At 41.1% G+C, this 17,578-nt stretch overlaps 1 protein-coding gene across 3 annotated transcripts in view; it reads left to right on the top strand.

The window, feature by feature from the left end:
- The window catches only part of PLCG2 (phospholipase C gamma 2), a 232,807-nt gene that overhangs the window by 160,040 nt on the left and 55,189 nt on the right, over nucleotides 1-17,578 (top strand). For all 3 annotated transcript variants that reach the window (XM_077451313.1, XM_077451297.1, XM_077451305.1), the window contains exons 23-26: nucleotides 38-131; nucleotides 3,245-3,311; nucleotides 4,575-4,732; nucleotides 9,566-9,668. In XM_077451313.1, coding sequence (XP_077307439.1) covers nucleotides 38-131; nucleotides 3,245-3,311; nucleotides 4,575-4,732; nucleotides 9,566-9,668 — 422 coding nt within the window. The remainder of the gene's footprint in view (nucleotides 1-37; nucleotides 132-3,244; nucleotides 3,312-4,574; nucleotides 4,733-9,565; nucleotides 9,669-17,578) is intronic.

Below are 17,578 nucleotides of genomic sequence, written 5' to 3'. Positions count from 1 at the left end.
TGTACGCTTGTGCAACATTGTGTCTCTTGTCATGCAGGTGGAAGGGGGACTATGGACATAAAATTCAGCACCTCTTCCCCTCCAATTATGTGGAGGACATCTCAACCAATGAGGAGTTTATCGCTAACCAGGTAACACGGCTACAGGCAGTGCAAAGAGAAAACAATGGGTTTGAGTCATGAGAGTCATATATATATATACCGTATTCTATGCATTCTAATTGTGCGTTCAGTTCCACTTCAAGGTAGACCTGTGCACTGCTGAAAAGTTTGTTCGTTTTCATTTTCCTTTCATATGCTTTTTTGGGTCATTCGTTATGATCATAAATTCGAAAAAATTCGATTTAGAAAATTTGTAAATTTAAAAATTTGAATATCTGAAAATTCGGAAATTCGAAAATTCGGAAATTAGAAAATCTGGACATTAGAAAATCTGGACATTCAAAAATAAGAAAAAATCCGAAAATTCAAAAAGCTAACTAACTAATAATAACGAACTATTAAATTCTAGGTATTGGAATTTCCTTTCAGATTCAGCTAACGAATACGAATTTATCCGAAGTTACAAATTTTACGAAATAACGAATGACGCATCTAATCAAATGGAATGGAATTAATAATTAAAATGAACGAATTACCCGAAATAACGAATGCTGTATCAGAATGAATGGAACGTAACAAATTAATAATAAATAACAATAATAATAATATAAAAAAGTTTTATTATTATTATATATATTATTATATATTATTATTATATTAATAATAATAATAAAACTTTTTTTATATTATTATTATTGTTATTTATTATTAATTTGTTACGTTCCATAAAAAAGTTTTATTATTATTATATATATTATTATATATTATTATTATTATATTAATAATAATAATAAAACTTTTTTTATATTATTATTATTGTTATTTATTATTATTAATTTGTTACGTTCCATAAAAAAGTTTTATTATTATTATATATATTATTATATATTATTATTATATTAATAATAATAAAACTTTTTTTATATTATTATTATTGTTATTTATTATTATTAATTTGTTACGTTCCATAAAAAAGTTTTATTATTATTATATATATTATTATATATTATTATTATATTAATAATAATAATAAAACTTTTTTATATTATTATTATTGTTATTTATTATTATTAATTTGTTACGCTCCATAAAAAAGTTTTATTATTATTATATATATTATTATATATTATTATTATATTAATAATAATAAAACTTTTTTTATATTATTATTATTGTTATTTATTATTATTAATTTGTTACGTTCCATTCATTCAGATACAGCATTCATTATTTTGGATAATTCATAAATTTTTATTATTAAATTCATTCCATTTAATTAGATACGGCATTCGTTATTTTGGATAATTTGTAACTTTGGATAAATTCGTATTCGTTACATTCACTAACAGGCAAATTTGAAAGGAAAGTCTATAATTTAATAGTTAGTAGTAGTTAGGTTATTGTTAGTTATTATTTCAGATTTCAAATTTTTTGAATTTCCGATTTTGGGATTTCCAATTTCCGATTGTCCAAATTTTATAATTTCCTGGATTTTCGAATTTCCAAATTTCCAAATTTTAGAATTTCCGAATTTGTGAATGTACGAATATTCAAATTTCCGAATATTTGGAAAAATTCATGATACAGGTTTTCGGTAATTTGGATATTTCCGAATTACCGAATTTGTCGAAATTGGTTAAAAACCGAATTTGGAACTAAACAAATTGCACATGTCTACTTCAAGGTGAACTGGTGGCCAGACTACACACACACACACCTAAACATTCACATCCTCCGAACCTGCTGTGAAGGCACTTTTAAACAAGCCACCATTCACCTCTGCAGCTATAGCCATTGTGGAAAAATTCATCTTCACATTTCACAATCCAGGCACTGTGATGCATAATGGACATTAATTGGGACTTTTAACGAAGCTATGTCCTGGTAAGGTCATGTTTTTTTTTACAATCCAGGCACTGAAATCACAGCTCCCCCTTTCAGGCTGTCCCGTAACACGTGAGAAACACGGAAAAGAAGTCCCTGATTCTTTTCCAAAAATGCGCTGCAGCGAACTGCAGAGCAGTGCAGTGCTTCTGGGATGAATCAAATCAATTCTTCCAGGGTGAATCAGAGTGATTCTTCAGGGACAGATCAGAGGGATTATACTAGGATGCATCAGAGTGAGTCTTCTAGGATGGATCAGAGCGATTCTTCTGGGATGGAGCAAATTACATCTTCCAGGACAGATCACAGTGATTCTTCCCGGCTGGATTATAGTGAATCGTCCAGGACAGATCACAGTGATTCTACAAGGACACATCAGAGTGATTCTTCCAGGATAGATCAAAGTGATTCTTCCAGGACGGATCAGAGTGATTCTTCCAGGACGGATCAGAGTGATTCTTCCAGGACGGATCAGAGTGATTCTTCCAGGATGGATCAGAGTGATTCCTCCTGGATGGATCAGAGTGATTCTTTCTGGGACAAATCAGAGTGATTCTTCCAGGATGGATCAAAGTGATTCTTCCAGGACGGATCAGAGTGATTCTTCCAGGACGGATCAGAGTGATTCTTCCAGGACGGATCAGAGTGATTCTTCCAGGGCGGATCAGAGTGATTCTTCCAGGGCGGATCAGAGTGATTCTTCCAGGATGGATCAGAGAGATTCTTCCAGGATGGATCAGAGAGATTCTTCCAGGATGGATCAGAGTGATTCTTCCAGGATGGATCAGAGTGATTCTCCCAGGATGGATCAGAGTGATTCTTCCAGGATGGATCAGAGTGATTCTCCCAGGATGGATCAGAGTGATTCTTCCAGGATGGTTCAGAGTGATTCTTTCTGGGACAAATCAGAGTGATTCTTCCAGGATGGATCAAAGTGATTCTTCTGGTATGAATCAGAGAGATTCCTCCGGGCGGATCAAATGATTCTTTCTGGATGGATCAGAGCAATCAACTTAAAAAAAAAGTGTTTTCCTTGAAATCCACCTTAAGGCTCTGTGTTGTGTCATGTTTCAGAAAATGAGACGATGAGATTGTAGTTGCTAAAATGGAATGTGAAAGCCTCTATACATTGTATCATTCCTGGCCAGTTATCAGGATGGGTTGTGTTGGGGTGATTGGGGTGATTGGGGTGATTGGGGGGATTGGGGTGATTGGGGTGTGTGTATCATCCATGACTGAGAGATTTTCCAATTTGGCAGATTGTTGAGGACAGTCCGCTGGGATCCATGTGCCGAGGAATCCTGGATCTGGGCACCTATGACATCAGTAAGTGCGACACCCGTCCTCATCTGCTTGGTGATAGCGAGACACTTGTCTGCCTCTCAGAAGGATAGATAGATAGATAGATAGATAGATAGATAGATAGATAGATAGATAGATAGATAGATCGATCAATATGGAGAGAGAGAGCAAGATAGACATATAGATAGGGATAGAGATATATAGATTGGGATATAGATAGATACAGATAGACAGATAGATAGATAGATAGGTATAGATCAATAGATCGTTTTGGATAGATAGAAATAGATTGGGATATAGATACTGTAGATAGATAGATAGATAGATAGATAGATAGATATGTAAAGATAGATAGATAGATAGATAGATAGATATGTAAAGATAGATGGATTGATCGATATGGCTAGATAGATAGATAAATTGGGATATAGATGGATAGCTAGATACGGATAGATAGATAGATCTGTATAGAGATAGATAGATTGGGATATAGATACTGTAGAAAGATATGTATAGATAGATGGATTGATCGATATGGCTAGATAGATAGATTGGGATATAGATAGATAGATAGATAGATAGATAGATAGATAGATAGATAGATAGATAGATAGATAGATACGGATAGATACGGATAGATACAGATAGATAGATAGATAGATAGATAGATAGATAGATAGATAGATAGATAAATAGATAGATAGATAGATAGATATAGATAGATAGATACAGATAGATAAATAGAGATGGATAGATATAGATAGATATGGATAGATAGATAGATAGATAGATAGATAGATAGAGATAGATAGATAGATAGATAGATAGATAGATAGATAGATAGATAGATAGATAGATAGAAGATAGATAGATAGATAGATAGATAGATAGATAGATAGATAGATAGATAGATAGATAGACTAGATAGATAGATATGTCTAGATAGAGAGATTGGGATATAGATACGGATAGATAGATACAGAATGTTGTAAATAGTAGATATAGGTAAATAATATATACTATACTGTATATAGTACAGATATATAGATACAATATATAGAATATACAGTATTTATTAGTGATAGGTTAGATAGATAGATAGTAAAATATTGTAAACAGTAACTATAGATAAATACATAATATTGTATACACTCTGCTGTCTGTCTGTCTGTAGCGCATGTAGATGGAATAAAGGATAAAGACGGGGAATTGATCTAACGGACTTGATTTAGGAAATGTTGGGAAATTTGAGCCAATAAGAGAAATACATTTTATTTTTTTCCCCAGAGAAACTTCCGCATGGGAAGAACAACAAAATGTACGTCTTGACTCTGGAGTCCAAGAACCCCGAGGAACCTTCTGTAGATTTTGCAACTGACAAAGTGGAGGAATTGTTTGAATGGTATAAAAACATCCACCACGTTGTACACCAGAAGGGGGCGCAGGTGAGTGCTGGGCGGCTCATAGGAGTTTATTGGAATGGAAGAGTTTTCTGGTGGAGCCTCCATGCGGAATGTTCTTCTACCTGACATGACTGTTGATCCTGTTGGTAAGAACTGTTAGCCCTTTAATAGGATCTAAATTCCGGAGGTGTTTCCTGTGCTTCCCACTCTTGTGATTGGCAGTCACAGTGTTCACATGATTAGGAGCCCGTTCTACCAGCTCCTGATTGGTGATTGGTGGCAATGTGGTCACAGTGTTGGGGTTGTTGATAAAAGGTGCTGTCAGAATGAGCAAGCAGATACATAAAAAATCCCCCTAATGTATCTAATACACACTATTACCAAAAGTATTGGGACGCCTGCCTTTACACGAACATGAACTTTAATGGCATCCCAGTCTTAGTCCGTAGGGTTCAGTAGTAGTTTACTTTAAAGCCATAGAGGTCAACTGAAACTCAATGGCCAACTAAAGGGGCACACATGCCCAGGTAACAATACTGCCACCTATTGCAAGGAATTGGTATAGCATTGTGACCCTGCAGCAGGAAGTGCTGTTTCCTGCAAGATCTAAAAGTAAGACATTTTGAAACAATGTCAGAAAAATGTATTTGCTTAAGAAAAAGGTATCCAATGAGGCAAGACACCGTTTAATTTTCAGTGTGTTGCTCGTCCTTCAGAGCATAAAGTGAAAGGGTGAAGGATCTGCTCGGTTTCTTGTTCCCTGGTGGTGAAAGGGTTAAGAGTGATTCTTCCAAGACGGACCAGAGTGATTATTCTGGGAAGGACCAGAGGGATTCTTCCGGAACAGATCAGAGTGATTCTTCTGGGATGGATCAGAACAATTCTTCCAGGATGGATCAGAGTGATTCTTCCAGGATGGATCAGAGCGATTCTTTTGGGATGGATCAGAACAATTCTTCCAGGATGTATCAGAGTGATTCTTTTGGGATGGATCAGAGTGATTTTTCCCAGGATGGATCAGAACAATACTTCCCAGGATGGATCAGAACAATTCTTCCAGGATGGATCAGAGTGATTCTTCCAGGATGGATCAGAGTGATTCTTCCAGGATGGATCAGAGGGATTCTTCCAGGACAGATCAGAGAGATTCTTCCAGGACGAATCAGAGTGATTCTTCCTGGACGGATCAGAATGATTTTTCCTGGGACTTATCAGGGTGATTCTTCCAGAACAGATCAGAGCGATACTTCCGCAACAGATCTGAGTGATTATTCTGGGATTGATTAGAGCAATTCTTCAGGGACAAATCAGATCGATCCTTCCAGGATGGATCAGAACGATTATTCCTGGTCGTGTCAGAGCAATTATTCCCGAACAGATCAGAGCGATACTTCCACAACAGATCAAGGGAGATTCTTCTGAGACGGACCAGAGTGATTATTCTGGGATGGACCAGAGCAATTTTTCAGGGACAGATCAGATCAATCCTTCCAGGATGGGTCAGAGTGATTTTTCCTGGATGGATGAGAGGGATTCTTCCAGGACAGATCAGAGTGATTCTTCCAGGACAGATCAGAGTGATTTTTCTGGGATGGATCAGAGCAAATCTTTTGTGATGGATCAAAGTGATTCTTCCAGCATGGATCAGAGCAAATATTCCGGAACCGATCAGAGTGATACTTCCGAGACAGATGAGAGCGATTTTTTTCTGGGTCAGATCACAGCGATTATTCCAGAACAGATCAGAGTGGTTCTTCCAGGATGATTTAGAGTGATTCTTCCAGGACGAATCAGATGGATTATTTCAGGATGAATCAGAGCGATTCTTCTGGGATGAATCAGAGTGTTTCTTCTGAGACAGATCAGAACAATTAATCTGGGATGGATCAGAGTGATTATTCCTGGACAGATCAGAACGATTCTTCTGGGACAGATCACAGTAATTCTTCTGGGACAGATCACAGTGATTGTTCCTGGGACGGATCAGAGTGATTCTTCCAGGATGGATCAGAGTGATTCTCCTGGAATTAATCAGAGTGATTTTTTGGGATCAGATTAGAACGATTCTTTAGGGATCAAAGCAATTCTTCTGGGAGAGATCAGAGTGAATCTTCCGGGATGGATCACAGCAATTCTTCCAGGACAGATCAGAGCGATTCTTCTGGGATGGATCAAAGTGATTCTTCCAGGATGGATCAGAGTGATTCTTCCAGGATGGATCAGAGTGATTCTTCCTGGATGGATCAGAGTGATTCTTCCAGGATGGATCACAGCAATTCTTCTGAGATGGATCAGAGGGATTCTTCCGGGATGGATCACAGCAATTCTTCTGAGATGGATCAGAGGAATTCTTCTGAGATGGATCAGAGGGATTCTTCCGGGATGGATCAGAGGGATTCTTCCGGGATGGATCAGAGCGATTCTTCTGGGATGGATCAGAGCAATTCTTCTGGGATGTGTCAGAGTGATTCTTTTGGGATGGATCACAGTGATTCTTTTGGGATGGATCACAGTGATTCTTTTGGGATGGATCAGAGTGATTCTTTTGGGATGGATCAGAGTGATTCTTCTGGGATGGATCAGAGCAATTTTTCCAGGATGGATCAGAGCAATTCTTCTGCGATGGATCAGAGTGATTCTTCCAGGATGGATCAGAGCGATTCTTTCTGGGACAGATCAGAGTGATTCTTCTGGGATGGATCAGAGTGATTTTTCCAGGACAGATTACAGTGATTCTTCCGGGATGGATCAGGGTGACTCTTCCGGGACAGATCAGAGTGATTCTTCCAGGATGGATCAGAGAGATTCTTCCGGGATGGATCAGAGAGATTCTTCTGGGACGGATCGGAGTGACTCTTCCTGGACAGATCGGAGTGACTCTTCCGGGACAGATCAGAGTGATTCTTCCAGGATGGATCAGAGAGATCTCTGACAGGTTTCCTTTAAAGCTGCAAGTAAGAAACTTTGTAGCAATGTCAAAAAAATAATAATTTGCTTAATAAAAATGTATTCAGTGAGCAATTCATTAAATTATATTGGAAAATCCTTTTTGGGTTTACATTCTCTTTGATGTTCTTGCACTCGGGGCTCGGCCAATCACAGCAGGACGTGGCCGGGTGAAGGGTCTGCCGGGTTCCTTGCTCCCTGGTGGTGAAAGGGTTACCAGAAATGATATTATCTGGTTTTTAATAACCGCCATTACTTTTCAATCATCCCTCCAATGCAAACATCTGGATTTAAGTGATGCTGACATCACCCACTTCTGCTGATTGCCACCAACAGGAATATTTTTCACGCCAATTGGCATATTCTACATTTTAAATTGCTCTCTCCATTGACTTTAACAACCCGCATACATATTTATGGTTCTAACGCGCGGCGGCAGAAATAAAAAAGTCACTTTATCTGCAGTTTAATTTTTCAATTTGTGGGTGTATTTTTTTTATTTTTTTTGTTTTATTTTGTATGGCAGTGTTCTCTTCAACAGCCAACAATTAGCATTGCATTACTTATGTTTTATACAGCAAATGTCATTAAACAGTCAGGGTTCCTGCAACTCAAAGGAGTGTAATTGTAAAACAAAATTCACATAACAATCCACCCATTGAAACATTGTACATTCGTTATGTGAGAAAAGGGTAAAAAAAAAACGAATGTTATTAGACTACTTCCTGTGCTGGTCATATACTGTTCATTGATGTAAAATACTGCATTGTTCCACTAGATGGAGCTGAGGATCACAGGGAAGACCTATGATTCTTGGTGCCATCTAGTGGCCAAATGCAATATTTTACATTTGAAATCAATGAAAAATATTCAACAAGCAAGAAGACAACCGATGTCACTGAGAACGAGTTTTTCACAGGTGGACTAAATAATTACTTGACCCTGATGGCTTGTATTCAACAGATCACCACAAGAACGTCGGGTGCTGCCGCTGCCATCTTGGGTATGGGAATCAGGAAGTGGAGCCTTGCGGCTTCATTTCCCGGTTCCCTACTGCGCATGCGCGAGTCGCGCTGCGCAATAAGGATGATCCCCGCTGTCTCTGGGATCCGTGTGTTTCCCAGCAGGCAGCGGGGGACCTTCGGAAAGGGGCGTAGATTCTGCGGAAAGGGGCGTAGCTTCTGCAGAATCTATGCCGGAAGTGGGTGCAGATACCTGTACTGTACAGGTACCTGCACCCCCCTCCCCCCTGAAAGGTGCCAATTGTGGCGCCGGAGGGGGGGGAGGGTTCCAATGAGCGGAAGCTCCACTTTAGGGTGGACCTCCGCTTTAATCCAGATCTCAGTTTACATCTCTTAGTCCTTTCATTAATAACCTATAAATTTGGCGTCACTAAAAGTCCCACCATGCTTTTCCATCTGAAGTAACAAGGACAAAGAAAAAAAAAAGAACATGTTCTAATTTTTCGGCATCCTTGTTAATCCTCCGCACTTCATTAGATGTCCACGTGTGATCTCTTGGCATTCCCCGCAGGAGCCACGTGTGATCTCTTGGCATTCCCCGCAGGAGCCACATGTGATCTCTTGGCATTCCCCGCAGGAGCCACATGTGATCTCTTGGCATTCCCCGCAGGAGCCACATGTGATCTCTTGGCATTCCCCGCAGGAGCCACGTGTGATCTCTTGGCATTCCCCGCAGGAGCCACGTGTGATCTCTTGGCATTCCCCGCAGGATCCGACAACCCCGGAGGTGCCACCATCCTTCTTCCACCAAACTAGAGTTATCCTGCCCTTAATGATACATTGTTTCATCATCGTTCACTTATTTCATTAAGTTTTCCTTTGTCTAATTAGCTAATGAAGCAATGATAAATCTCCTCCAACGTGTCCCATATATGTCGTCATTTGTCTCCTGTGATCCCCCCTCCAGGACTTCTTTATCAGGACGTGGGAGAAGAATCAGGTCATTGCCAGAGAGCTGTCCGACCTGGTGATTTACTGCAAGCCCATCAGTGAAGGCAAAGACAACCTAGGTATGGCTGCTGTGGGAATAGACATTGGGAATCTTCCTCTCCTGGAGCGTGCAAAAAATTAAAGCTGAACTCTGGGCGCAAAAAAAAAAGAGAAAACGTCCTCAACAGCCACAAAGGATATAAACCCACCAATGTGTGAAAGTTGCCGTATTTTGTGTAATAAAATTATAATCTGCTATGATCATAAGCGCCATCTAGTGGCCATAACATGTTTCTTTTAACCACTTGCCGACCGCAATACATATTCCCTTTATTGTCAAAAGTATTGTGATGCCCGCCTTTACACTCACTTGAACTTTAATGGCCTCCCAGTCTTAGTCCGTAGGGTTCAATATTGAGTTGGCTCCGCAATTTGCAGCTATAACAGCTTCACCTCTTCTGGGAAGGCCGTCCACAAGGTTTAGGAGGGCGTCTATGGGGAATGTTGGACCATTCTTCCAGAAGAGGGCAGCACAGTGGTGTAGTGGTTAGCACTCTCATCTAGCAGTAAAAAGGGTCGCTGGATCAAATCCCAACCACGACACTACCTGCCTGGAGTTTGCATGTTCTCCCTGTGCCTGCGTGGGTTTCCTCCCACAATCCAAAGACATGCAGGAAGGTTAATTGGCTTCTGTCAAAAATTGGCCCCTAGTTTATGAATGGGGACCTTGGATTGTGGGCTCTTTGAGGGTAGGGACAGATGTGAGTGTGCAATGCACAGGGGCATTTGTAGACACTCAATCAGGTTGAACTGGATGGACTGGTGTCTTTATTCAACCTTACTAACTACAAAGAGCATTTGTGAGGTCAGACACTGTTGTTGGACAACGAAGGTGTTCTATTGGGTTGAGGTCAGGACTCTGAGCAGGACAGTCAAGTTCCTCCACCCCAAACTAGTTCATCCATGTCTTTATGGACCTTGCTTTATGCGCTGGTGAACAGTCATGTTAGAACAGGAAGGGGCCGTCCCCCAAACTGTTCCCACAAAGTTGGGAGCATGAAAATGTCCAAAATGTCTTGGTGTGCTGACGCCTTAAGAATTCCCTTCACTGGAACTAAGAGGCCGAACCCAACCCCTGAAAAACAACCCCCCCACACCATAATCCCCCCACACACACCATAATCCCCCCTCCCCCCACACACACCGTAATCCCTCCTCCCCCCACACACACCGTAATCCCCCCTCCCCCCACACACACCGTAATCCCTCCTCCCCCCACACACACCGTAATCCCCCCTCCCCCCACACACACCATAATCCCTCCTCCCCCCACACACACCATAATTCCCCTCCAACAAATGATTTGGACCAGTGCACAAAACAAAGGTCCATAAAGACATGGATGAGCGAGTTTCAGGTGGAGGAACTTGACTGGCCTGCTCAGAGTCCTGACCTCAACCCAATAGAACACCTTTCTTGTCCAAAAATCAGTGCCCGACCTCACAAATGCTCTTCTGGAAGAATGGTCAAACCTTCCCATAGACACCCTCCTAAACCTTGCGGAGGCCTTCCCAGGAGAGTTGAAGCTGTTATAGCTGCAAAGGGCGGAGCCAACTCAATATTGAACCGTACGGACTAAGACTGGGAGGCCGTTAAAGTTCACGTGAGTGTAAAGGCAGGTGTCCCAATACTTTTGACAATATAGTGTATTTAATTGTCTGGCACGATTTTTTTTATATGATTTCATAACAGAAGTATAAAATAAGCCAAAAGAACGTGACTTCTCTTTGCCGATGATAAAGCGTTCGGTTGGCGGTTGTCAGGGTCGAGTCTTTACAAAGGACGCCGGATGAAGGATCGCGCCTTTAAACGTTTGCTGAGAGGAAGGGATTTCTCGGGGACATTGTGACGGGTTTCTCAGGGAGAATTTGTTCCCTTCTCGGGCACAAATATATTCTGCACCGCCATCCGCTGGCAGAACCCAATTAAAATAACTCATTTAATTATGCAATTATTTTTAACTGTCGGCTAACGAGTGATTTGGGGGATGGCAATTAAAAAAAAAAGTTCACGTAAGAACAGATGAAGGTGACAGAGATGTGAAGGTGTGCGTGACATTGGTTGGAGGCGTCCTTTCCTCGCACACCGCAGACCATCACAAATAAACAATACCGACATTTATTAAAAATAGAAACCGATTTTCTTTTTCATTTTTAAAGCTGAATGCCAGATGGATTGAAGACCCCTTTCACACTGGGGCGTTTTTCAGGCGTTTTTCAGGCGCTTTAGCGTTAAAAAAAGTGCCTGTAAAGCGCTTGAAAGAAGCCTCATCTGCAGTGCCAATGTGAAAGCCCGAGTGCTTTAAGAGCCCTTTCATAATGTCAGCGCCCGAAAAACGCTCGTAAAGCGCCGATTAAACTAGCAGCGCTTTACCAGCGTTTTTCGAGCGTTATTGGGGCGCTTTTAACCCCTGCTAGTGGCCAAATAAAGGGTTAAAAGCGCCCACAAAACACTGCTGCCAATAGCGTTTTTCTGGCGTTTTACAGGCGCTTCCCATTGATTTCAATGGGAAGGGCTGCTTTAGGAGCGTTGTATTCACCGCTCCAAAAGCGCTGCAAAGAAGCTGCTTGCAGGACTTATTTTTAACGCCCTGCCACCGCAGCGCCTCAGTGTGAAAGCACTCGGGCTTTTACATTGGGATTGCAGTTGCAGCTTCTTTCAGGCGCTTTTTTTAACGCTGAAGCGCCTGAAAAACGCCCCCAGTATGAAAGGGATCTCGGTGTGAAAGCACTCGGGCTTTTACATTGGGATTGCAGTTGCGGCTTCTTTCAGGCGTATTTTTTAACGCTAAAGCGCATGAAAAACGCCTGAAAAACGCCCCAGTGTGAAAGGGGTCTTAACCACTTTTTTTTATTTTTTACAGACTTGTTACATTCATTCTAAATTTTTTTTTTTCTTGTTTGTTAGGAAATTACTTAGAGCCCCTAAACATTATAGATTTTTTTTTTTTTTTTTTAAAACAGGGGCCCCAGAGAATAAAATGGGGGCTGTTGCAGTTGTTTAATGTCACATAATATTTGCGCAGCTCTTTATAAAACACATGAAAGTGGGGGGGGGGGGAGCAAATAAAATAAAATTGCCCCGATGACGTCATTCGTGACGAAACGCATAGGGCGGAGCAATACGTTGTGACATCGCCAGGCTTCACGGAAACTTACGTCAGACCGGAAGTGCATCTCCAAATCTCAAGATCGAGATTTTTTTTTACTTACTGTAGTGTTTTTAAGGTTTTTAATGCGTTTTTTTTTTTCGCGTTATTGGGCTTTTGGCTCTCTGTTCTTTCCTTTTTATGTGCATATTGGACTGGATGGTGCTACCCTGTTTCCCCTAAAATAAGACCTAGCGTGATTGTCGGTGTTGGCTGCAATATAAGCCCTACCACCCAAATAAGCCCTACTCTGTTTCCTCAAAAATAAGCCCTACCCTGAAAAGAAGACTTTAACCGGGGCTTATTTGGGGGGTAGGGCTTTTATTGCAGCTATCACCCACAACAACACTAGGTCTTATTTTAGGGGAAACAGGGTATGGCTGTTTGATGCAGAGGTACAATATAACCATAAGTGCTAATTGACCACTTGAATTAAGGGGGTCACAAGGTAAGCCCCCACTTTTTTCATGGTGGTGAGGAGGTCTGGTGTGAGGGCACATATTGAAGCAGATGAAAATAATTTTTATTTATTTTATTAAACATTTTTTTTTACACTTTTTACATTTTTTTTTTTTCGTTTTAACTTGCTGTCAAACAAGTCCCACCCTATGAAAGCTTTGGACAGTGACAGGTACTCTTTATGGAGACATCGGGGGTCAATTAGACCCCCAATGTCTATCCTGTCCTCCCAAGTGGCTAATCAAGCACAGGTTATACTTGATTAGCTGCTTCCCTGGCTGTAACATCCAGGAAATTACAGCTCCCAAACCAGAAGTGACCAAATCATTGTCGCTTCCAGCTTCATTAGTCACAGAGGAGATGGGAGAACAGATGTTCCTCCATCTCCAATGTGTGACGCTATCCTGGCTCTATGCCGTCGTCTCAGGCTCCCTGGTGGAACAGGAGACCCAGGGAACCATAGCGGATGGCGTCAGATGGGAATTTGCTGCCCTTCTTGGTACCGTAAACGTGATCCTGCGGCTAAAGAGCCACCCGGGTCACTTTTACTAAAGAGCCAATTGCCAGCTGTAAAGGATGACACCAAGCTTTTGGCCGCAGCTTATTAATTGGCTAATCTGCTGCGCAAATGTCTCAAGCATTCGCACAACCATCGCGAATAATCCCTGTAATTTGTGTAACCTGCTTACTTCCTATGATTGCCAGCTCCATCTAGTGGCCATAATGCGGTATTATCCTGAAATACCCCAACCAGCATCATAGTCACTGGATAGCGCTAACAGTCATAGGAAATTTAAATATTACACAAATTGTGGGGATTATTTGTGATGATTTAGCTGATTTCTTTTTTTTTTCTTTTTTTCTTTTTATGAATAGCTGATTTTTTTTAGCTTAGTTTAGCTGATTTCTTTTTTTTTTTTTATGAATAGACCCTTTGGTATGATTTGTGCATTTCTTCCAGATCTGTGCAGTAATCCAGTGTGAGACTTCCTGTAATAAAGACCACTTCACTGCTGCTCTCTCTCCTTCTGCAGGGTGACTGGTCTTGTCTCCGCCCCCCTCCTCTAGTTTTTTGTAGTGGGTGGGGCCTCCTGGGTCCCTCCTACAGCTCTGCTCTCTGCACCGGCTATACGCAGCATAGTTCTAGGTGTGTGTACAGGGTGTGCCAGGTGTCCCTGAATACTCTCTAATTACCCTGCATGGCGCAGATTCCCCCTGTTTAAACTAGGGTTGCACCGATCCAAGTATCTGTACTCGTGCAAATGCACCGATACCTGAAACCGATACTTTCAGGCTCGGTTCTTTGAGCTGTCAGCGGGGTCTCCCCTGTTGACAGCTGAAGTGTTAAAGAAGTCCGGTAATTGGAGCGGTCAAAAAAAAAAAAAAAAGCAGCCGCAATGTTTGCTGAAACACTAAAATGAAAAGAAACATTGTTTCTTTTTGGATCTTTCTGTTTCTTCATCTGCAGATTAAAGGGATGAACAAATGTTCCTCTGTTTAACCCCTTATTAACCCTTAAAGTGGGGTACCCCCTAAAAAAAAAAAAAATTAAAAGTCAGCAGCTACAAATACTGCAGCTGCTGGCTTTTAATAATTGGACACTTACCTGCCCCAGGGTCCAGCGATGCGGGGGAACGAAGCCCCCCCCCCCCCTCGTTCCCCGCTCCGCTCACAGCCGGGCACCCACTGCGCATGCGCGAGCGGCGCAGGGTGCCGTAAAACGCCGTACAGTCACCGGGGACACGTGACAGGTCCCAGGTGAATGTGCGGCGCGAGGGGAAGTGATGTCACCAGCCCGGGCAATGAAGAAGGCAGACTACGAGGGACCCCCCTAGCAACCGGTATTTAGAGGTGAGTAAAAAAAATTTTTTTTTGCCAATTATTTTTTTTAATTTTTTTTACGAATTTTAAATAGCTTTTAATTTTTTGGTGGCAACACCACTTTAATTTACTCTAATCAGCCTTAATTAACTCCCTATTCTCCTCCATTTAATTATTATTTTCCTGCTTTTTTTTTTTTGTTCACGTCTATTTTATAAACGATAATCAATTAAAACTTTATTTTCTTTGTTTGCTTTGTTAGAGAATATTTTTACACATATATATTTACACATTTCACATTGAAAAAGCTCAAAATTAAAACAAAAAAAATCTATTTATTTTAATTGTCAATAACTTTTCAATGCTTTTGTACCTTGGCTGACAGCTGAAGTGAAAACTAAACAGTTGCATTAGGTATCGGTAATTGGTATCGGCGAGTACTAAAAAAAAAAAAGTATCGGTACTTTTCGGTAAAAAAAATGGTATCCCTAGTTTAAGCACTTCCCGACCGGCGCACGCCGATGTACGTCAGCAGAATGGCACGGGCAGGCATATTGGCGTACAGGTACGTCCAATTTTAAATGCCGCCCCCCTGCCATCGCAAGCGCGCCGCCGGCAGCGCGCTCATGTGCCGGTCGGGGACCCCCGTGAGTCCGGTCGCGGGTCCCGCGGACTCGATCGCCGCGGGCATACCCGCGATCGTCTCATGGGGCGGCTGAACTGGGAGATGCCGTTGTAAACAGCATCTTCCAGTTCTGCCTAGCAACAAGTGACGCTGATTTCTGCACCATGTGATTGGAGCAGAGATCAGTGTTCACTAAAAGAAAGCCCAGCCCCCCCCCACAGTTAGTAACACGCCCCTAGGAACACTTAACCCCTACACTGTCCCCTAGTGGTTAACCCCTACACTGCCAGTGTCATTTACACAGGAATCACTGCATTTGTATAGCACTGATTGCTGTATAAATGACAATGGTCCCAAAAATGTGTCAAAAATGTCCGATGTGTTCCCCACAATGTCGCAGTCACAATAAAAATCGCTGATTGCCGCCATTACTAGTAAAAAAAAAAAAATTATTAATAAAAATGCCATAAAACTATCCCCTATTTTGTAAACGCTATAACTTTTGCGCAAACCAATCAGTAATCGCTTATTGCGTTTTTTTTTAACCAAAAATATGTAGAAGAATACGTATCGGCCTAAACTGAGGGAAAAAAATGTTTTTTTATATATTTTTGGGGGATATTTATTATAACAAAAAGTAAAAAATAATGCGTTTTTTTCAAAATTGTCGCTCTATTTTTGTTTATAGCGCAAAAAAATAAAAAACGCAGGGGTGATCAAATACCACCAAAAGAAAGCTCTATTTGTGGGGAAAAAAAGGACGTCAATTTTGTTTGGGAGCCACGTCGCACGACCGCGCAATTGTCAGTTAAAGCGACGCAGTGCCGAATCGCAAAAAGTGATCTGGTCTTTGGCCAGCAAAATGGTCCGGGGCTGAAGTGGTTAAACCCCTGATATTTCAGCAAAGCCCCCTATCCGCTCCTAAAAAATGTGTAAAAAATACAATAAAATAAATAAATAAATAAAACCTATTGACACCATCCACTGCTTTACTGACACCGTCAGTATATATATATATATATATATACACACTCGTGTGTTTGAGCTTTGAGGTGCACACCCTAATGCAATAGGCTGTTTACTGATGATGTCACTGCTTCCTTTACAAAGTAATATCTTGGTTTGCAAAGGCTTCTTGTGCACAGAAAGTGGATTTATATCCTTTTGTGGCTACTGCAGAACATAAAGAGAGCTTTTTCTCTTCTCCCTGAATCTCTGATTTTTGAGCGGTCCCTCTGCCTCATCACATCCAATGCGGTGCTATGATCCCTGTATTGTATGTGGTGGGGCAGGCGCGTGCGACTGCGGCCGAGAACAGCTCAGACAGGAGGGTGTAGTGGGCCGGTCATACTGATGGAGAATCCTGGCGTGAGATAAGTAATACAGTCTGTTTTGCCACCCTCTGGACAATGCGGGGGGGGGGGACCTTTGCCATGTGGGGACCCCACTACAAGGGTATTAGTCTTGTTGTGCCCTGGAGTTGGGCTTTAACAGAAGGATAAGTCTCTCTAATTTAGCCATGTGACTATAGATTTCCAACTTTTTTGGACCCAGCTGAAAATAACCATCACTTTTTATAAATTTACGTATACACACCCTAGTGTGTTATCTTTGTGAATTCAGCCCGAAGATAATCGAAAAAGCTTCATTGGACAAACTTAGCCATGTGACTATAATTTTCCAACCTTTTTGGACCCAGCTGAAAATAACCGTCACTTTTTATAAATTTATGTATACACACCCTAGTGTGTTATCTTAGTGAATTCAGCCCGAAGATCATCGAAAAAGCTTCATTGGACTAACTTAGCCATGTGACTATAATTTCCCAACCTTTTTGGACCCAGCTGAAAATAACCGTCACTTTTTTTTTATTATAA

The sequence above is a fragment of the Lithobates pipiens genome, unplaced genomic scaffold (genome assembly GCF_037356315.1).
Source record: "Lithobates pipiens isolate NorthernLeopardFrog02 unplaced genomic scaffold, aLitPip1_a1.2 Scaffold_10, whole genome shotgun sequence".
Taxonomy (NCBI): domain Eukaryota; kingdom Metazoa; phylum Chordata; class Amphibia; order Anura; family Ranidae; genus Lithobates; species Lithobates pipiens.
The sequence above is the reverse complement of the archived record's forward strand: the minus strand, read 5'-3'. Positions and strand labels throughout refer to the sequence as shown.